Source organism: Spea bombifrons, chromosome 1, assembly GCF_027358695.1.
Source record: "Spea bombifrons isolate aSpeBom1 chromosome 1, aSpeBom1.2.pri, whole genome shotgun sequence".
Taxonomy (NCBI): domain Eukaryota; kingdom Metazoa; phylum Chordata; class Amphibia; order Anura; family Pelobatidae; genus Spea; species Spea bombifrons.
The window spans coordinates 160,075,619-160,092,476 of record NC_071087.1 but is presented as its reverse complement, the minus strand read 5'-3'; the positions used below and the strand labels follow the sequence as shown (position 1 = coordinate 160,092,476).

The following is a 16,858-nucleotide window of genomic DNA, read 5'->3' as shown; positions in this document are numbered from 1 at the left end:
TATTACTGTATACAGTGCTGGGGGTTATATTACTGTATACAGCGCTGGGGGTTATATTACTGTATACAGCGCTGGGGGTTATTATGGTATACAGCGCTGCCCCTTTAACAATATAGTGGACAAAACATTTCTTTTTCAAAATATAATCTTATTTTTTGGCCGCTGGGTGACAATCTATTTTTGATTTCCCGATGAAGGGATTTTTTTGCTAATTATTCTTCCTTCTAGATTAAGTTACCGTCCACAAGACTTCGCAGGTGCCTCAAAGACATCTGCTGCCGGGAGTAAGACATATTAATCCGCGGTTACTTAATGAAATTAAAATGCGCCGCAGCTGATCACTGTTTTAATTTTCAAACAGGCATCTGTCAGTCTGCTCCGATTCACGCGCTAAACGCTCTGTAACGGACATCTCCAACCGGTTATTTAATGAAAACCTGTTGACAAAAATGGCACTTTTGGGACTAGCATATATGCTCTGTATATATATATATATACCGGTGTGTGTGTATATATATATATATATATATATGTATATATATATCTATGTGCTTTATAATCATCTTAAGATCTGATCTGAAGGTTCATCATGAAAGTTCAGGTCAAACCCACTACAATACCTATAATCCTCAGAATAATCCTAACTCTTTTGATGGGCAGTGACTCCCATCATCCCCGGTCATCTTGTATCCCCCCTTTTTTTATACAAATTATATTATTCTTATACATTGTCATTGTCAGGTTGATTAATGTGTAAAGAAACTCTCATTAATCCAAGCCATCCGTGGGCTGCTGCGGTCCATCATATAGGTCATCAAACAGCTAACCAGGTGATGGTTATTATTAACCTGCGATTTACCATCTTGTACTGGAGTCCAACTCCCACCAATCAGTTGCTAGTTGCTAGTTGCTTCTCCTGGTCGTGTTGCATGTTATCCAGGGCTGGCTGTTGGGTTGTTAGATTGCCGGGATCCATCTGAGAATTACAGGTTAGGCATCGCGCCTCGATGGAACAATACCAGTCATAAATATTTACAATATTTTCTGTTCTTCACAGCGGGAATACAGTTAAAGCAGCTGCTGTCCATATGTCAGGCTGAACCCTACGCTGTTACGTCTCACACATTCGTGAATGAATGCCCTCAACTGTTTGGGGATTTCATGAATGAAGGCCCTCAACTGTTTGGGGATTTGATGAATGAAGGCCCTCAACTGTTTGGGGAGTTCATGAATGAAGGTCCTCAACTGTTTGGGGAGTTCATGAATGAAGGTCCTCAACTGTTTGGGGAGTTCATGAATGAAGGTCCTCAACTGTTTGGGGATTTCATGAACGAAGGCCCTCAACTGTTTAGGGATTTCATGAACGAAGGCCCTCAACTGTTTAGGGATTTCATGAACGAAGGCCCTCAACTGTTTAGGGATTTCATGAACAAAGGCCCTCAACTGTTTGGGGATTTCATGAACGAAGGCCCTCAACTGTTTAGGGATTTCATGAACGAAGGCCCTCAACTGTTTAGGGATTTCATGAACAAAGGCCCTCAACTGTTTGGGGATTTCATGAACGAAGGCCCTCAACTGTTTGGGGAGTTCATGAATGAGTGAGCATGGCATTGTGTCTGTTTTTGCTGAAATTCTAGAATGCATTGTGTGTAATTGTACCCATCTGACCATAATTCTCTTGATTTTGCAGGCGCTCCGTTTCAACGTTCCCAGCATGCCCATGCTACCTCTTGCCGTCACTTCCACTTGGGTCCACAGCCTCAACTTCCAGACTTCCCTCTCCACCACCACCCCGTCCAGCCACAGCAAGGAATGGCTTCACACATGCCAACAGCCCACCAGCATAACGGACCACTGCACCAGCCACTGCCGCCCTTGCCTGCCCTACCATTTCAGGAGGTGGCGGGACCGTCTTTCCTACCTCAGGCCCTACACCAGCAATACCTCCTCCAGCAGCAGCTCCTCGAGGCTCAGCACCGACGGCTCGTTCCTCATCCCAGGTGAGATCTTCAGAACAAATGAACACCCAACGTGAAAAACCTACGCAGATGGGTTTTGGACTGCAGTTTCCGTAACACCCTAGTTTACCAGCAGCTTAAGTAGTTTAGGTGGTCCAACTCCATTGTAGGCAACAGTGCCCTCAAAATTAATCCTGCCGTATTATTGTAAACAGGGCCAGAATTCATATGAGCCACCAGCCATGGGGCTATAATGAAACCTATGGTGACCACCTCAGTATAATGAACTGTTTGCCAAACCTATGGTGACCTCCTCAGCCATAAATTTCACATGTATAAAAGGACATTTCTGGCTGCAACATAATTGCACAAGGGTTTCTAACCATCAATTAGCCTTTTAAACTGAAACTTGGATCAGCGAACACAACGCGCCATTGGAACACAGGAGTGATGGGAGTGATAAAGGGCCATTGGAACACAGGAGTGATGGGAGCGATAAAGGGCCATTGGAACACAGGAGTGATGGGAGTGATAAAGGGCCATTGGAACACAGGAGTGATGGGAGTGATAAAGGGCCATTGGAACAGAGGAGTGATGGGAGTCATAAAGGGCCATTGGAACACAGGTGTGATGGGAGTGATAAGGGGCCATTGGAACACAGGAGTGATGGGAGTCATAAAGGGCCATTGGAACACAGGAGTGATGGGAGTGATAAGGGGCCATTGGAACACAGGAGTGATGGGAGTGATAAAGGGCCATTGGAACACAGGAGTGATGGGAGTGATAAGGGGCCATTGGAACACAGGATATCTAAATAATATCTTCTGTTCTAAGTTGATATTTATGCCCACGGTTCCTCTTAATTTCCCTGCCTTCAAACGCAGATGCTTTGCTTGTTATTTTATTTATGAGTGCTTGGTGTATCCACAACTAATCCAACCTAGGCTCGAGTTCCCTCAGAGGATAGAACTTGGCAACCAGTCACGTTCCTCCTGGGAGAAGAATTTTATGATGATGGTGGTGATGAGTTCCTCTGTTGAAAACAGCTTTCAACTGATTTTTTACTTATAAGGCACCCAAGTTGACCTAGAGGTCTCCAAAAATTCCAGAGGTCATAGTCCTCAGATTGTACAATCCGTCGGTTCTCACAGCATAAGTTAGTGAGTCTTTGTTGTCAGACCGTATTAATGCCACCAGGTAGAACATTTTATAGCCTCTAATTCTTTTCTGTCCTGCTTACTATCATTTTAACCACAAGCAGCCACAAACCTTCTACAGCTGCCTTTCTTTTCCCAATTTTTTCACGTGACAAACCTCGTTACTGTGAATTATTGAAGCCATATACAATATATGACCTTTAGCTCACATGCCCTTTGGTGTCTTCCTAACCAGTGAGTCTGTATTCTCTCACAGGCGGACTCAGGAGCGCATGTCGGTGCATCCTCACCGTTTACGCCCAGGCTTTGACTTCAGCCACCAACTACAAATATCTCAACCATTGGGGCCTAGGTACTTGGCTGAAGGCACAGACTGGTAAGTCGGAAACATACACTGCCTCTGTGACATAAAACATATATTCATTTCCATAGTAATGCAGCGTTAAAAATAACTCATTCCTTAAGTGTGTAAAATTTTGCTTCGTTTGTCATTTTTTGCTGGGAACACTTAATTGTCACGTGACACAAAGCCAAGCACTGATAGGCTGTTGACAATAAACACTAAAAAGGCTTCTTCAAAGGTGGTGTTTTTTTATGTTATTAAATCTTCGGAGGAAACAATAGAAACATGGGTTGATTTGATTAGCATGCTAGAGAGCTGTTACGGTTTTGACTAAGTGGGACAGCACCTTTAAATCCGGAGTATGCCGGAAACTCAGCCACAAAATGTTATTTTCTTCTGGCTCCGGTATGACGCAAGCCAAGTTGGGTCAGCCTTGCTCGAATCGAGCTGGATTTATCCAATGGATTCTGAAAGCTTTCCTCCTTGCAAAAAGAGCTCAAAACAAGAAGGGGGTTGGGGCGTAAGCTTGGCTTTGGCTCACACTCCTTTGCCTTTGGCAAGCTGGCCCACGTTGAGTCCACATTGACCAATGTCAATTCAATCTACTGAACGGGCTCAAGTTTATATAGATCTCGCTCATTTGAAATCACTAGGTAATAAAAATCCCTTATTGACTTATTTTTAGTGGGGATTCAGAACCTTACCATTGTTATACACAGAGTATATTGTTATATACAGAGTATACCAGCACCCCCTGCACAAAATGTTCAGCTGCTCTGGATCTACCGTGATGGTCATCGACCTGACCTCTCGGTCGCCCTACATTAGATCTAATAATGACAGAGAACAAACAAAACCCTGTTCAGAACTCAGAAAAAGCATATCTGGCATCACTTTCCTGCTGCCTTATTGGGTAAAATCCATAAAATCTCGAAGACCTTTCGAAAGAAACATTAAAAGCTCCTCGAAATGATCAAAAGTAAGCAACTGATGGAACGACATGAAATGTTACATTCATTCCGATCCCCTTAAGGGATGAATTGGCCAAAGTGTGGAAATAATGATGGGTATGGTATCCGGGGTAATAATGATGGGTGCCGTGGAGATAGTGATGGGTAGAGTATCCGGGGTAATAATGATGGGTGCCGTGGAGATAGTGATGGGTAGGGTATCCGGGGTAATAATGATGGGTGCGGTGGAGAAAGTGATGGGTAGAGTATCCGGGGTAATGATGGGTGCGGTGGAGATAGTGATTGGTACGGTATCCGGGGTAATAATGATGGGTGCCGTGGAGATAGTGATGGGTACGGTATCCGAGGTAATAATGATGGGTGCCGTGGTAATAATGCTGGGTGCGGTATCCGGGGTAATAATGATGGGTGCCGTGGTAATAATGCTGGGTGCGGTATCCGGGGTAATAATGATGGGTGCCGTGGAGATAGTGATGGGTACAATATCCGGGGTAATAATGATGGGTGCCGTGGAGATAGTGATGGGTAGGGTATCCGGGGTAATAATGATGGGTGCGGTGGAGATAGTGATGGGTAGAGTATCCGGGGTAATGATGGGTGCCGTGGAGATAGTGATGGGTAGAGTATCCGGGGTAATAATGATGGGTGCCGTGGAGATAGTGATGGGTACGGTATCCGGGGTAATAATGATGGGTGCCGTGGTAATAATGCTGGGTGCGGTATCCGGGGTAATAATGATGGGTGCCGTGGAGATAGTGATGGGTACGGTATCCGGGGTAATAATGATGGGTGCCGTGGTAATAATGCTGGGTGCGGTATCCGGGGTAATAATGATGGGTGCCGTGGTAATAATGCTGGGTGCGGTATCCGGGGTAATAATGATGGGTGCCGTGGTAATAATGCTGGGTGCGGTATCCGGGGTAATAATGATGGGTGCCGTGGTAATAATGCTGGGTGTGGTATCCGGGGTAATAATGATGGGTGCCGTGGTAATAATGCTGGATGCGGTATCCGGGGTAATAATGATGGGTGCCGTGGTAATAATGCTGGGTGTGGTATCCGGGGTAATAATGATGGGTGCCGTGGTAATAATGCTGGGTGCGGTATCCGGGGTAATAATGATGGGTGCCGTGGTAATAATGCTGGGTGCGGTATCCGGGGTAATAATGATGGGTGCCGTGGTAATAATGCTGGGTGCGGTATCCGGGGTAATTGGTAACATTGTGTTTTCTGGTTACAGGGACCTCAGTGTGGACGCTGGTTTGACACACACGCAGTTCCAGGTCAGACCGGTACAACAGCACTATCAACAACATTACTTAACGACTCCCCGACTGCACAACTTCCCAAGAAACACATCAACGCAGATGGTAAGATGTCCTTTTTTAATATAAAAGTAGACAGTACATAATAACATAGTAACAGTGACATAGTAACAGTAACATAGTAACAGTAACATAGTAATAGTAACATAATAATAGTAACATAGTAACAGTGACATAGTAACAGTAACATAGTAACAGTAACATAGTAATAGTAACATAGTAACAGTGACATAGTAATAGTAACATAGTGACAGTAGCATAGTGACAGTAACATAGTGACAGTAACATAGTAACAGTCACATAGTAACAGCAACATAGTAACAGTAACATAGTAATAGTAAGATGGTAACATAGTAACAGTAACAAAGTAACAGTAGCATAGTAACAGTAGCATAGTGACAGTAACATAGTAACAGTGACATAGTAATAGTAACATAGTAACAGTGACATAGTAATAGTGACATAGTAACAGTAGCATAGTGACAGTGACATAGTAATAGTAACATAGTAACAGTGACATAGTAATAGTGACATAGTAACAGTAACATAGTAACAGTGATATGGTAACAGTAACCTAGTAACAGTAACATACTAAAAGTGGCAGTAACATAGTAACATAGTAACAGGAACATAGTAACAGTAACATAGAATTGTAGGTTGAAAAAAGACCATTGAGTTCAGTCCTTCTAGCTATCATTCCTGCTTTTGATCCAAAAAAGGCAAAAAAAACAAATTAAGCTATTTTCTAAATTCTGTTAACTTTCTTCTTGACTCCAAAAGGCGATCAGATTTCTCATTGGATCGAGAAGCTCTGAGATATTAATGTTTATTCTATCACTTATAGCCCTGTATGTTCTGCTTTTACCCTCGTTGTATCTGATAGAACCTCCTCTCTCGGCAGTGGATTCCATATCTTTACTGCCCTCACTGTAAAGAATCCCTTCCTTTATTGTGTCCTTCCGTCTCAGAGGACGGTCTCTCGTGCTCTGTACATTTCTGTTAATGAACCGGTCGCTCTTTTTATCTAAACGCTTCCATATAATTGTATTTTATTATTATTAATATTATTATTAATAATATATTTGTTATTCTTTGATTTTGTAGCCATAAACAAACATAGGGGTCATTTTCCAAGCATTACAGAGTTAAAAATTCCATGTAACATAAATACTACTATGTTTAGTTCACGGCTTATTTTAGGCTTTTGTCAAAGTTCTATTATTATATTAATTATTAATTAATTAATTAATTCTAACACTATAATAACTATATAATATAATAATAAATATATATATATATATAATAATACAATATAATGAATTATATAATTTATGAATATTCATATAATTCTATAATTATACTAATTATTATTAATGATTATCATATGACCCTACGTCTGTTTAACGTGTTTGATAAAAGATCAGTCCTGCGGAATGGGGTGAAAATGAAGCTCATAGAGGGAGCATATAATGGATCTATATCGGTATACCCACTGGAGAGTGGTGTGTGACTCCTTCTTGCACTCACCAATGGCAAATAACACCCCTGTGTGCAGCTGGCTACGGCTCCACAGACTATTATGGAGATGGAGGGGTACGGTGTACAGCGCTGCGGAATATGATGGCGCTATATTAAACAATAAATAATAATAATAATAAAAAGTAATAATAATATATAAATTTCTGCAAGCCTCCCTTTGGTATTCATCTTTCCCCTCGCTGCTGGTTCAGAACTCCCCTGCCTGTCGCCCCAGCCGGGTAAACGGGACGAATCAGCAGATCGTAGAACAGGTTGGATCCCGACATATGCCTTCTCCCCCGCTCACCATCAAATATCTAGCCCCCAACAGTCCTGGTTTTCACAAGACAGTCCTGGCAAATCGGCATTGAGTGGTAAAATCGGGACTGTCCTATGCAAAGCGGGACAGCTGGGAGGCATTACTGTTGTATAATTCCAGAGGCAGCGGTATATAATTGCTGGACGCGGATGGGATTCGGTGCATTTCTTTCTCTCGCGCTCCATGTCCTGCGCTCTAATCTTCCTCCAAACACCGGCAGCGGGAGGCGCTCTCTAACCCAAGGGGGTCACCTCTAGCCTCGTGGCATCTTATTAACAGCTCACAAGAACAGTGCCATTGGACGGAGACCCCTGCGGTGACTACTCCTTTATCTGATTCCGCCGGGCACTTTAGGCGTCTCAGTTGTCGCCTGTTTGGTGTGTTCACGTTGTGAGTCGATAGTCCCACCACTCGCAGCCCTTTGTGTTTCCATTACCTTTTAACCCTATGAGAGGCAGGACAGCGGTGTCTTAATCAGTCGTTGGTCTCGTCTCAGATTCAGGAGCCGTATGCCTATCCCATGCATGTTTAATACCCTCTCTGTATTACCCTCTACCACCTCTGCTGGGAGGCTGTTCAACCCATCTACTACCCTCTTAGTAGTAATATGACAATTAAGTGTGAAAATATAACCTGAAAACATTTTTGCACAGTTAATATTTCTGGGAAGGTTTTGAGCATCAAACGACACAAAAAAAGGACGTCACTAACGCTGCACTTAGTTATGAGCAAGTGGAACAGAACCTTTAATGGCGACCTAGCCGCTTATATATATATATAGGCGGCAAACGTCCCAGATATGCCCAGACAGTCCCAAAAACCAGGCCTGTTTTCTTGCTTGAATGTGAGCATGCGTGGTATAGGCATACAGGCATCCCGGATGTAGTAGACTGGATGGGCTGAATGGCTCCGATCTGCCCCTAACGTTCCCTGTTTGCAGTTAGTCCTCCCCGTAGAGCTGATGGGGACTTGCTTCCTAACGCTGGCCATAGTTTGTTTTGTTAATTGTTTCTCTTGTCTGTTTTTAAAAGGTTGTCCATGAAATCAGAAATTACCCCTACCCGCAGCTCCATCTACTTGCCCTCCAGGGTCTCAGTCCGGCCCGGCACACGTCCGCTGTGAGGGAAAGCTATGAAGTGAGTAGGATCTCTCGCTGCTTCTTCTTCTGGCTTCTCTTGAGTCGATGAATCGTTCCGTAGCGTCAGGGATCAGCCTGAGCTCGCCGTGTTTGCTGGGAGCGAATCGACCGCAGGGTGCTACAGCCCTGCGAGTCACAAACATCTCAAAAGGGGCTTTATTCATTAAATTGTGCGACGAGAACGCAGCCGCTGCTTCTAAATGCCCCCCTCGGTTACATCAATAGCTACGGATAGGTCATATAGGAGTCCCAATAGAGTCCTGTCCCCTGGGCACACCTCTACAACACCTTGTAATCTGTTGATGTGGACTATGACATCATACCCCAGGCCGCACCCCAATATGTCCTGAGATGGCCATGTGGTCTCCCCAACTGGCCCATGACCACCACTGTCTGCAAAAACAGGACAATGGGGCAACTTGACAGGGCAGAACCGAGACTGCCCTGTGGAAAATAGGACCCTTGGGTGATGCAGTGTCCACGAACATCAATAATTCACGTATGACATCATATCCTGGCCCTCGGTGTCTTAAAGAAGCAGAGCGTCATTTAATGGCGTCTATGGAGGCTGCGCTGACCCGGTACAACCTCCAAAGCGTAAATACGCCGTTTGGGGAGAGCAAAGATCCCCCTCACAACCGGCATGCGGCGGGGTGTCTCGATCCTCTGATCTCCCTAACTATTAGTGGGACGTCTTGGTAGGGCAGTGTCTAAAAAACAGGACTGCCCTCCTTTAACACAGGACAGTTGTGAGGTATGCCAACCCTGCCGTGTTCTATATTGCCATTAAGGGGGTAGGCGCAACCACCTCTCTTTTCTGGGGCCGGGTAGATGCCCTTGAGGAGAGGTCTTGGCCTGCTTGGGATTCCTCATCAAACCCCCAAATAAAAGCCCAGATTTTCAAGAAAATGAATTAAATAATGTTAGTTTTGCCACCTTGAGACACGGATATCAGCCTAACCTGTCCTAATATTCAACCGGTCAGCCAGAACCGGCCACCGGCTTCCCTACGGAATGTGTAAACCGGTTAAAGGCTGTCGCCATGGCAACATTTTAAAAAAATTGTCCTCCAGTGCTCAAGGGGTTAAACAGACGTGATGTCTATGAACACGGTGGTGGATCATTATCGGTAACACTGTAACGGCGGCGCCCGGATACATTATTACTTTCTCGGGACATACGCTTCCGTCGTCATGACGACTTCAACATTAATCAGCTTTTCAACGAGGAATATTGAGAAATGTGAGGGGTCCATTCATCACGGGGAGCGCGTTCCTCCATCACTCCCCGCTCCAAGCACCCGTCATCGCATCCACCGCGGGCCGCGGCTTTATTATTCTTAAACGCTTTCATAACATTTATTAGAATTTCCTCCCCAAATCCTGAAAAAAAAAAATCCCGTAGCGGGAATCCCGATGCCATATTTATTATTTGAGAAGGGGATTTATATCGCGGGTTTGCATTATCGCCTCGTATGGAGCCACTTAGCGAATCATGCCTCACGCCGCCCCTTTAATGTCGTCTTGGCTCCGATAGGTTGGCATCTCGACGCCAGAGGCATCCCCCCCCCCATTATTTTATTTACTTCATTTAATCCCACGAGGTTTAAAACTACGTTACCTCTCCCTACCTTATCTTTAAATCTTCCCGACATTAATTCTGATTAATGAGAGCAATATTCAGTGGGGGTATTTTTTTTTATATGAAAGTAGGAATTTAGACAATTATTTTATAATAATAATAGTAAATAATGTAAAAAATAAAATAATAATAATAAATAATTTAAAAAATAAATGTATAGTGAAGATAATAATAAATATATATTTTTTAAAAATAATAAAGATAATTAATAATAAATAAATAAAAATAAATATAATAATAATAAAGATAATAATAAAAATAATAAATAGTTATAAGAAATGGTAAATATTATAATATTTAGATCATTATTATTCTCTTTTGAATGGGCTTAGAAATATACCATCCCAGTTCATACCACCTAAGTGTTTGCTTTGGCCAGTCCCTCTTTGTGCCCCTTTTTCCTCCCCTGATGCCCCTCTTTTCTAGGAGGTCAGAATGTTTGCTGTGTTTTTTTAAATGACTTCTCTATTTCTGTACATTGGTTTGGGAAAGGTTGATTTTTATGCTATGCGTTCTATATAAACCTGATCGCTATGGAATCTATACTCCTGGGCAGCACAAAAATGGAAGAAAATACTTTTTTATATATTGCATTCCAGTAATTACTTCCACTGGCATTGATAGTGGGTATATTACTATATACAGCACTGGGGGGGGGTATATTACTGTGTACAGCGCTTGGGGGGTTATATTACTATATACAGCACTGGGGGGTATATTACTGTATACAGCACTGGGGGTTATATTACTGTATACAGCACTGGGGGTTATATTACTGTATACAGCTCTGGGGGTTATATGACTGTATACAGCGCTGAAGGGGTTATATTACTGTATACAGCACTGGGGGTTATATTACTGTATACAGCGCTGGGGGGGTTATATTGCTGTGTACAGAGCTGGGGGGTTATATTACTGTATACAGCGCTGGGGGTTATATTACTGTATACAGTGCTGGGAGGATATATGACTTTATACAGTGCTGCCTGGGGGGTTATTATTGTATACAGCGCTGGGGGGTTATTATTGTATACAGCGCTGGGGGGTTATTACTGTATACAGCGCTGGGGGTTATATTACTGTATACAGCGCTGGGGGGTTATTATTGTATATAGCGCTGGGGGGTTATTATTGTATACAGCGCTGGGGGGTTATTATTGTATACAGCGCTGGGGGGTTATTATTGTATACAGCGCTGGGGGGTTATTATTGTATATAGCGCTGGAGGGTTATTACTGTATACAGCGCTGGGGGTTATATTACTGTATACAGCGCTGGGGGTTATATTACTGTATACAGCGCTGGGGGGTTATATTACTGTATACAGTGCTGGGGGTTATATTACTGTATACAGCGCTGGGGGTGTTATATTACTGTATACAGCGCTGGGGGTTATATTATTGTATACAGTGCTGGGGGGTTATATTACTGTATACAGTGCTGGGGGTTATATTACTGTATACAGCGCTGGGGGGTTATTATTGTATACAGCGCTGGGGGGTTATTATTGTATACATAGAACTTCCCATTTAACGCAAATAACTTTGTGTTTTATTGAAGGAGCTTCTGCAGCTGGAGGACAGGTTGGGGAACGTGAATCGCGGAGCGGTGCAGAACATTATAGAACGATGCACTTTCCCACATAAATACAAAAAGGTAAGAAGCTGCAGCTTAGAACGCGGCCAGGCGCTGACCTCTGCCACACCAGCCTAATGACTGCTTAGGCCGATAGCATCCATACAGATATCTGTAACTTCCCCAATAAGTCACCCGACACAAATATGCGGGCGAGAGCTCGGCCACCACTGCCGCTGTTGCGGAACAAACAATATTAGCCTTCTTATCGATCCGTTCCGGGGCGGGGGGGGGAAAGTTCCAGATCTCCTCCCCGCCTGATCCTGGTTCCAAAGGAAGTAAGAAAAGTGCCGCCTCTGTTTATATACCAGCGTGATACAAAGTTATAAATCTGACCAATGAATGAGAGTGACACACAGCATTCCTGCATGAGCAGCAGTCATATCCCCTTCCCCATTGGCTCACTGCACCATATATATAACGCGGGTCTGTCTCTTTCCCAATAGCATTCTTATACAATACATACATGTATTAAAGGATAATGTATTACAATCCCGATCCTCACAGGCAGCTTGGTGGAGAGATAATGCTGCCTCTGCCACAGTCTGCCACCAATCTCAGCTTCTCGAAGGAAATCTGTGAAGGTGGCAGTCGCTCAAAGCATAATATTTATTCCATGGCGTCCATCTTCCATGTTTGAATTCCCTCACTGTGTTAACCTCTGCCACTTCTGCTGGGAGGCGGTTCCACGCATCTACCGCCCCCCCTCACTAAGGCAAAGCGTGTCGTTTGCGCGATCTCACGTTAAACGTTGTGTTGTTCCTTGTCGTACGATAGAGGATGCCGCATGACGGCAAAGACGCGAAAGAAGACGAGGAGGAGGAGTCCGACACCGATGAGAAATGCACAATATGCCTGTCTATGCTTGAAGACGGAGAGGACGTCAGGTGAGTAGAACCCCCCCGAAAAGCCTTGATCGCGGCTCAGGGGGCTTCCCCCAAATTTTAACCCTTTGGGTTCCAGAGGGGACCCCATTGTCTACCAAGGATCTACTGTCGACGGGATTCTTGTGATTATGTACACAATATTACCAACCGCGTCGGTTCTCTGATCCTCACGTGATCCTTACAACTCCCTGAGCGACAAACACTTCTCGTCTTCTCGCCTTTGTAGTTATTAAGTTGGCAGGAGGAGTGATTACTTTGTTGCTGAATAAATAAAGCTGACTGATTCTCCTTTTATCCCAAGAGGAGGGAAAAAAACGGCAGACATGCTAAAATATTTATTCTTGTCTAATTAGCTCTCGATCACAAATCGCTCCTCCGGTGAAAGGCTTTGGTCGTGCCGCGCGTTGGCTCCGGAGCTTGCAGACACTCGCCTGTTATTCAGTAAATGTTTACGGCGCGTTTCGCGCATAAAAATGAACAAAGAAAAGCTATCGCAACAATTAAAGGGAAAACTCACCCAAATAGGAAATTGATATTAATTTCGACTATTTACGTAAATAATAACTGTCCGAAAAGCTTCAGCGCCAATGACTTGGGACCTCCATAATGTTAACTTGGCCACGAAAGAAGCAAAGGGGGTATAACTGGCCTAAGACCTGCCCGTCCTGCCCAATGTCCAATTGTCCCCCGTTATAAGGCTGTAGCCCCCAAAAAGTTTTCTCTGATAAGGACTACCTGGCATGAGTCGAATTGCTTCTGTTTCGAGGTTCCTAAAATACCCAAAACCCAAGGCTTGGTCATTAGACTCCATACTATCTAAAGTAATAGAGTGTAAGCTCACAAGAACAGGGCTCTCTTCTCCTTCTTTAGCGCTATGTCTTAACGTGTGTTAATGTCAATTTTATATATATTATAATATTAATATTATTATTATTAACTTTCACTCTCCGCTACGGAATCTGCTGGTGATCTATATAATATGTAATGTGATAATTATCCATCAGCTATACGCCTCATCAGCAATTAATACAGCTCTGATGATTTATTCTAATAATCATTCATTATTATTATTATTCATTGTTTTATATGGCGCCGTCATAGTCCGTAGCGCTGTACAATGGGTAGACAGCACATAACAAGTAGTATATAACGTAACAACAGGCGAGAAGGGCCCTGCTCAAAGAGCTTACAATCTAGAGGTTACTATTATTAACGATTATTAATTATTAATTATTATTTCCGGCCCTCCAGGCGCCTACCCTGTATGCATCTGTTCCACCAAGTCTGCGTAGACCAATGGCTGGCTACAAGCAAGAAGTGCCCGATCTGCCGAGTGGACATTGAAACACAGCTGAGCGCCGACAGCTGAAAGATCCTTCGTCAGGACAACATTGTTTTTCCTTATCAGGTCTCGTGACCGTCGCCTGCAGCAAAACTTTGCCTTCTGAGCCATTTGTTATAGAGGAAAGCCTGCAAGCACATTAATCCCGAAGACGAATTGTGGGCATGTAGTAATAATCACAGAGGATCTTAACAGCCATAAAGCCCCCCTTTCCCAGGCGCGTTTGGAAGCTGGTCTTCCCAGGGCCAAAAAGGGGTCCACTGCTGAAGAAAACAAGCAGAAGGTACAAGAGCGGTTGTATTGCTTGCCAATCCTGCACTTCAAAGGATTGTACATATACCTCTCAATTAAGTAGAATCAAGTAGGGGTCCTTAGTTATTTTTGTGGATGGCAGCTGGAGCATGTTAGCTTGAGTTTGTTCTGTGTCTGGTGGCCCTAGTCATCTTGTGGTGGACATGTCGCTGTAAACCTAATTTTGCACCAAATATTATTTTACACAGATCTTCTAATTTTTATTTTGTTTTGGGGTTTTGTTGGTTTTTTTTGGTGCCTGGAACGAGCCTTTACGGTTTGATACATTGACCCCCCCCCAGTTTCCAAAAGGGAGGTGAGGAATCCTGTTTACAGTTAAGAAGGACTGGGTCTCCATGCCCTCGGTTTGATTGCTTACTTATTTATTACTTCTAAGTTATGTTTACAGAGGGGTTTGTAAAAACAAAAAAAAGCCCTAAAAAAACCTGGTTTGCCCTGCTGTTGCTGGATGTATCGCATGGACGCCGTTAATAAGACCATCTGCTCTCCGGCCCGATCTCTGCCTGGATGAAAGTCGCAGCGGGTCGGCCATTGACCCGATTTGTAGTTATAGAGATACGGGGAAAAAAACAGGGAATGCCAAGTCGAGGATTAATGATAGTTATGGAATGCTGGGATCTTTCCAAGTGAAGTTGTCCTGAGGTCTTCCGAAATATTTATCTTTTCAAAATGTAGCAACCAAGTGGATCTCATAGAGGTCCTAACCTATCGGGTTACTTGTATTTAAGCACGGAAGGTGCCAAATGTCCATTTTTTTTACTTTCTTTTCTATAGTTTTCCTGTAGTTCAGACCAACTTTGACCAACCTGTAACACTCCATGAGTCGTTGAAGAGGGAGGATCATGGGGAATGTAGATGGGAATGTCCAGCTTGGTGGCCTTCCCATAGAGTTACTTTGTCAGAGAAACCTTCTTTAACAATGTTATCAGGAGAGACAATGAAAGATTAACAATGGCTGAAGAAGCCTCACCATAGCACACATAACAGACATCTGAGCCACACCATCCATAGTACTCCATCGAGAAGCACATACTTTGCCTACATCTGGAATAAGCCATTGGAACCTTGTTTCCTTCTTTGGATTTCTTGGCCCTAGTATGAGTGCTGAATTTGTTCTAACCTATCTTGGATCTTGAAGTACTTTAATTCCATCAGATCTATCCGTTGTCAGCAACCATTTAGAACCATTTAGAAAATGGTTGGACAAACAGTGTTGGCAGCCATTTTGAACCAGGTTGGCCATCCAATAGACCAGTCTTTTGGACCATGTGTTAATGTACCTGTGGGAAGGAGCGGTGGGAGGTAGGCTTGCCAAATAAAGGGAATATCGAGAGGGAACGGAGTGGGGCATTAGTGGAGAATAAAGGAAACTTTTTAGGAATTGGGGAGTGGGAAATTCCACTCCACTCCACTAAAAGACCCAATGAGCTCCCATTAGGAGACGTCTACGGCATCCAGCATCAGCGGCTAAAACCAAGGGCGTGAAAGGATTCTTGCTCTAAGAAGCACCAAATTTATCTGTTTTACGGTACCCCGAGGGTTGGAGCAAACCATTTCTAGGGTGCAGGGGATGATTCTTTTTCATAGTGTTAAAAAAAAAAAAAAAGTATTAAATTATTGCCTAATGAACAAGCACATTTTTTTAGAAAAACGGTGAAAGTAAAAGCACCACGTTTATATCGAAAATAATCTCGCTTTGTGTGTATGAACCCTTAAAAACCCGGTGAGATGTGCGTACAAACATCGTATTGGTGTGTCAGTTTAATATCTCGTTTGAATAGAATGACATAGAGAATCAATTCCAATCTATAGGAATCAAAAAAAAAGTTGTTAGTTTACAGGGTTTTTTGTGATTTTTAAATGCCTTATATTTAACAATCATTATTTATGACTAACGTGTAGATTTTGATGAGTTCTTATTTAATTTTTTTTTTTTTTTTTTTTTTTTTTTATAACTCCTATTACCTCATTTTTGCATTGTTTCTGGAACCGGAATGCTCTGCATGCGTCAGTACTTTCAAGCAAATGGAATCTTTATCTTGTTAAAAAAAAATAAAAAAAATTATTAATAATAATAATAATAATGAATAATAATTCAGGGTGTGTGGTAATGAACTGTATTAATGTGGTGCTGTATCTGGATACATTCCATAAAAATGCAAACCTTTTGAGTCTGTATGCTGTAACCTGGTGGAAAAAAAAAATTGCTAGTGGATTTGTTTAGCACATCTAAATATTATTTGCACTCATTTTCGAACAGAGATGACCCTTTTCTTTTTCTGTGACGTTTATTAAATAACGGGCGCGAGGAG

At 43.0% G+C, this 16,858-nt stretch overlaps 1 protein-coding gene across 1 annotated transcript in view; it reads left to right on the top strand.

Annotated features, from left to right (window-relative positions):
• Nucleotides 1–15,006, top strand: part of ARK2C (arkadia (RNF111) C-terminal like ring finger ubiquitin ligase 2C) — a 40,865-nt gene extending 25,859 nt beyond the window's left edge. Inside the window, exons 2-8 of the mRNA XM_053448260.1 lie at nucleotides 1,691–2,000; nucleotides 3,372–3,491; nucleotides 5,670–5,799; nucleotides 8,623–8,727; nucleotides 11,931–12,026; nucleotides 12,783–12,892; nucleotides 14,144–15,006. Of these exons, the coding sequence (XP_053304235.1) occupies nucleotides 1,691–2,000; nucleotides 3,372–3,491; nucleotides 5,670–5,799; nucleotides 8,623–8,727; nucleotides 11,931–12,026; nucleotides 12,783–12,892; nucleotides 14,144–14,261 (989 nt within the window). The 3' untranslated portion in view covers nucleotides 14,262–15,006. The remainder of the gene's footprint in view (nucleotides 1–1,690; nucleotides 2,001–3,371; nucleotides 3,492–5,669; nucleotides 5,800–8,622; nucleotides 8,728–11,930; nucleotides 12,027–12,782; nucleotides 12,893–14,143) is intronic.
• Nucleotides 15,007–16,858: the final 1,852 nt, after the last annotated feature.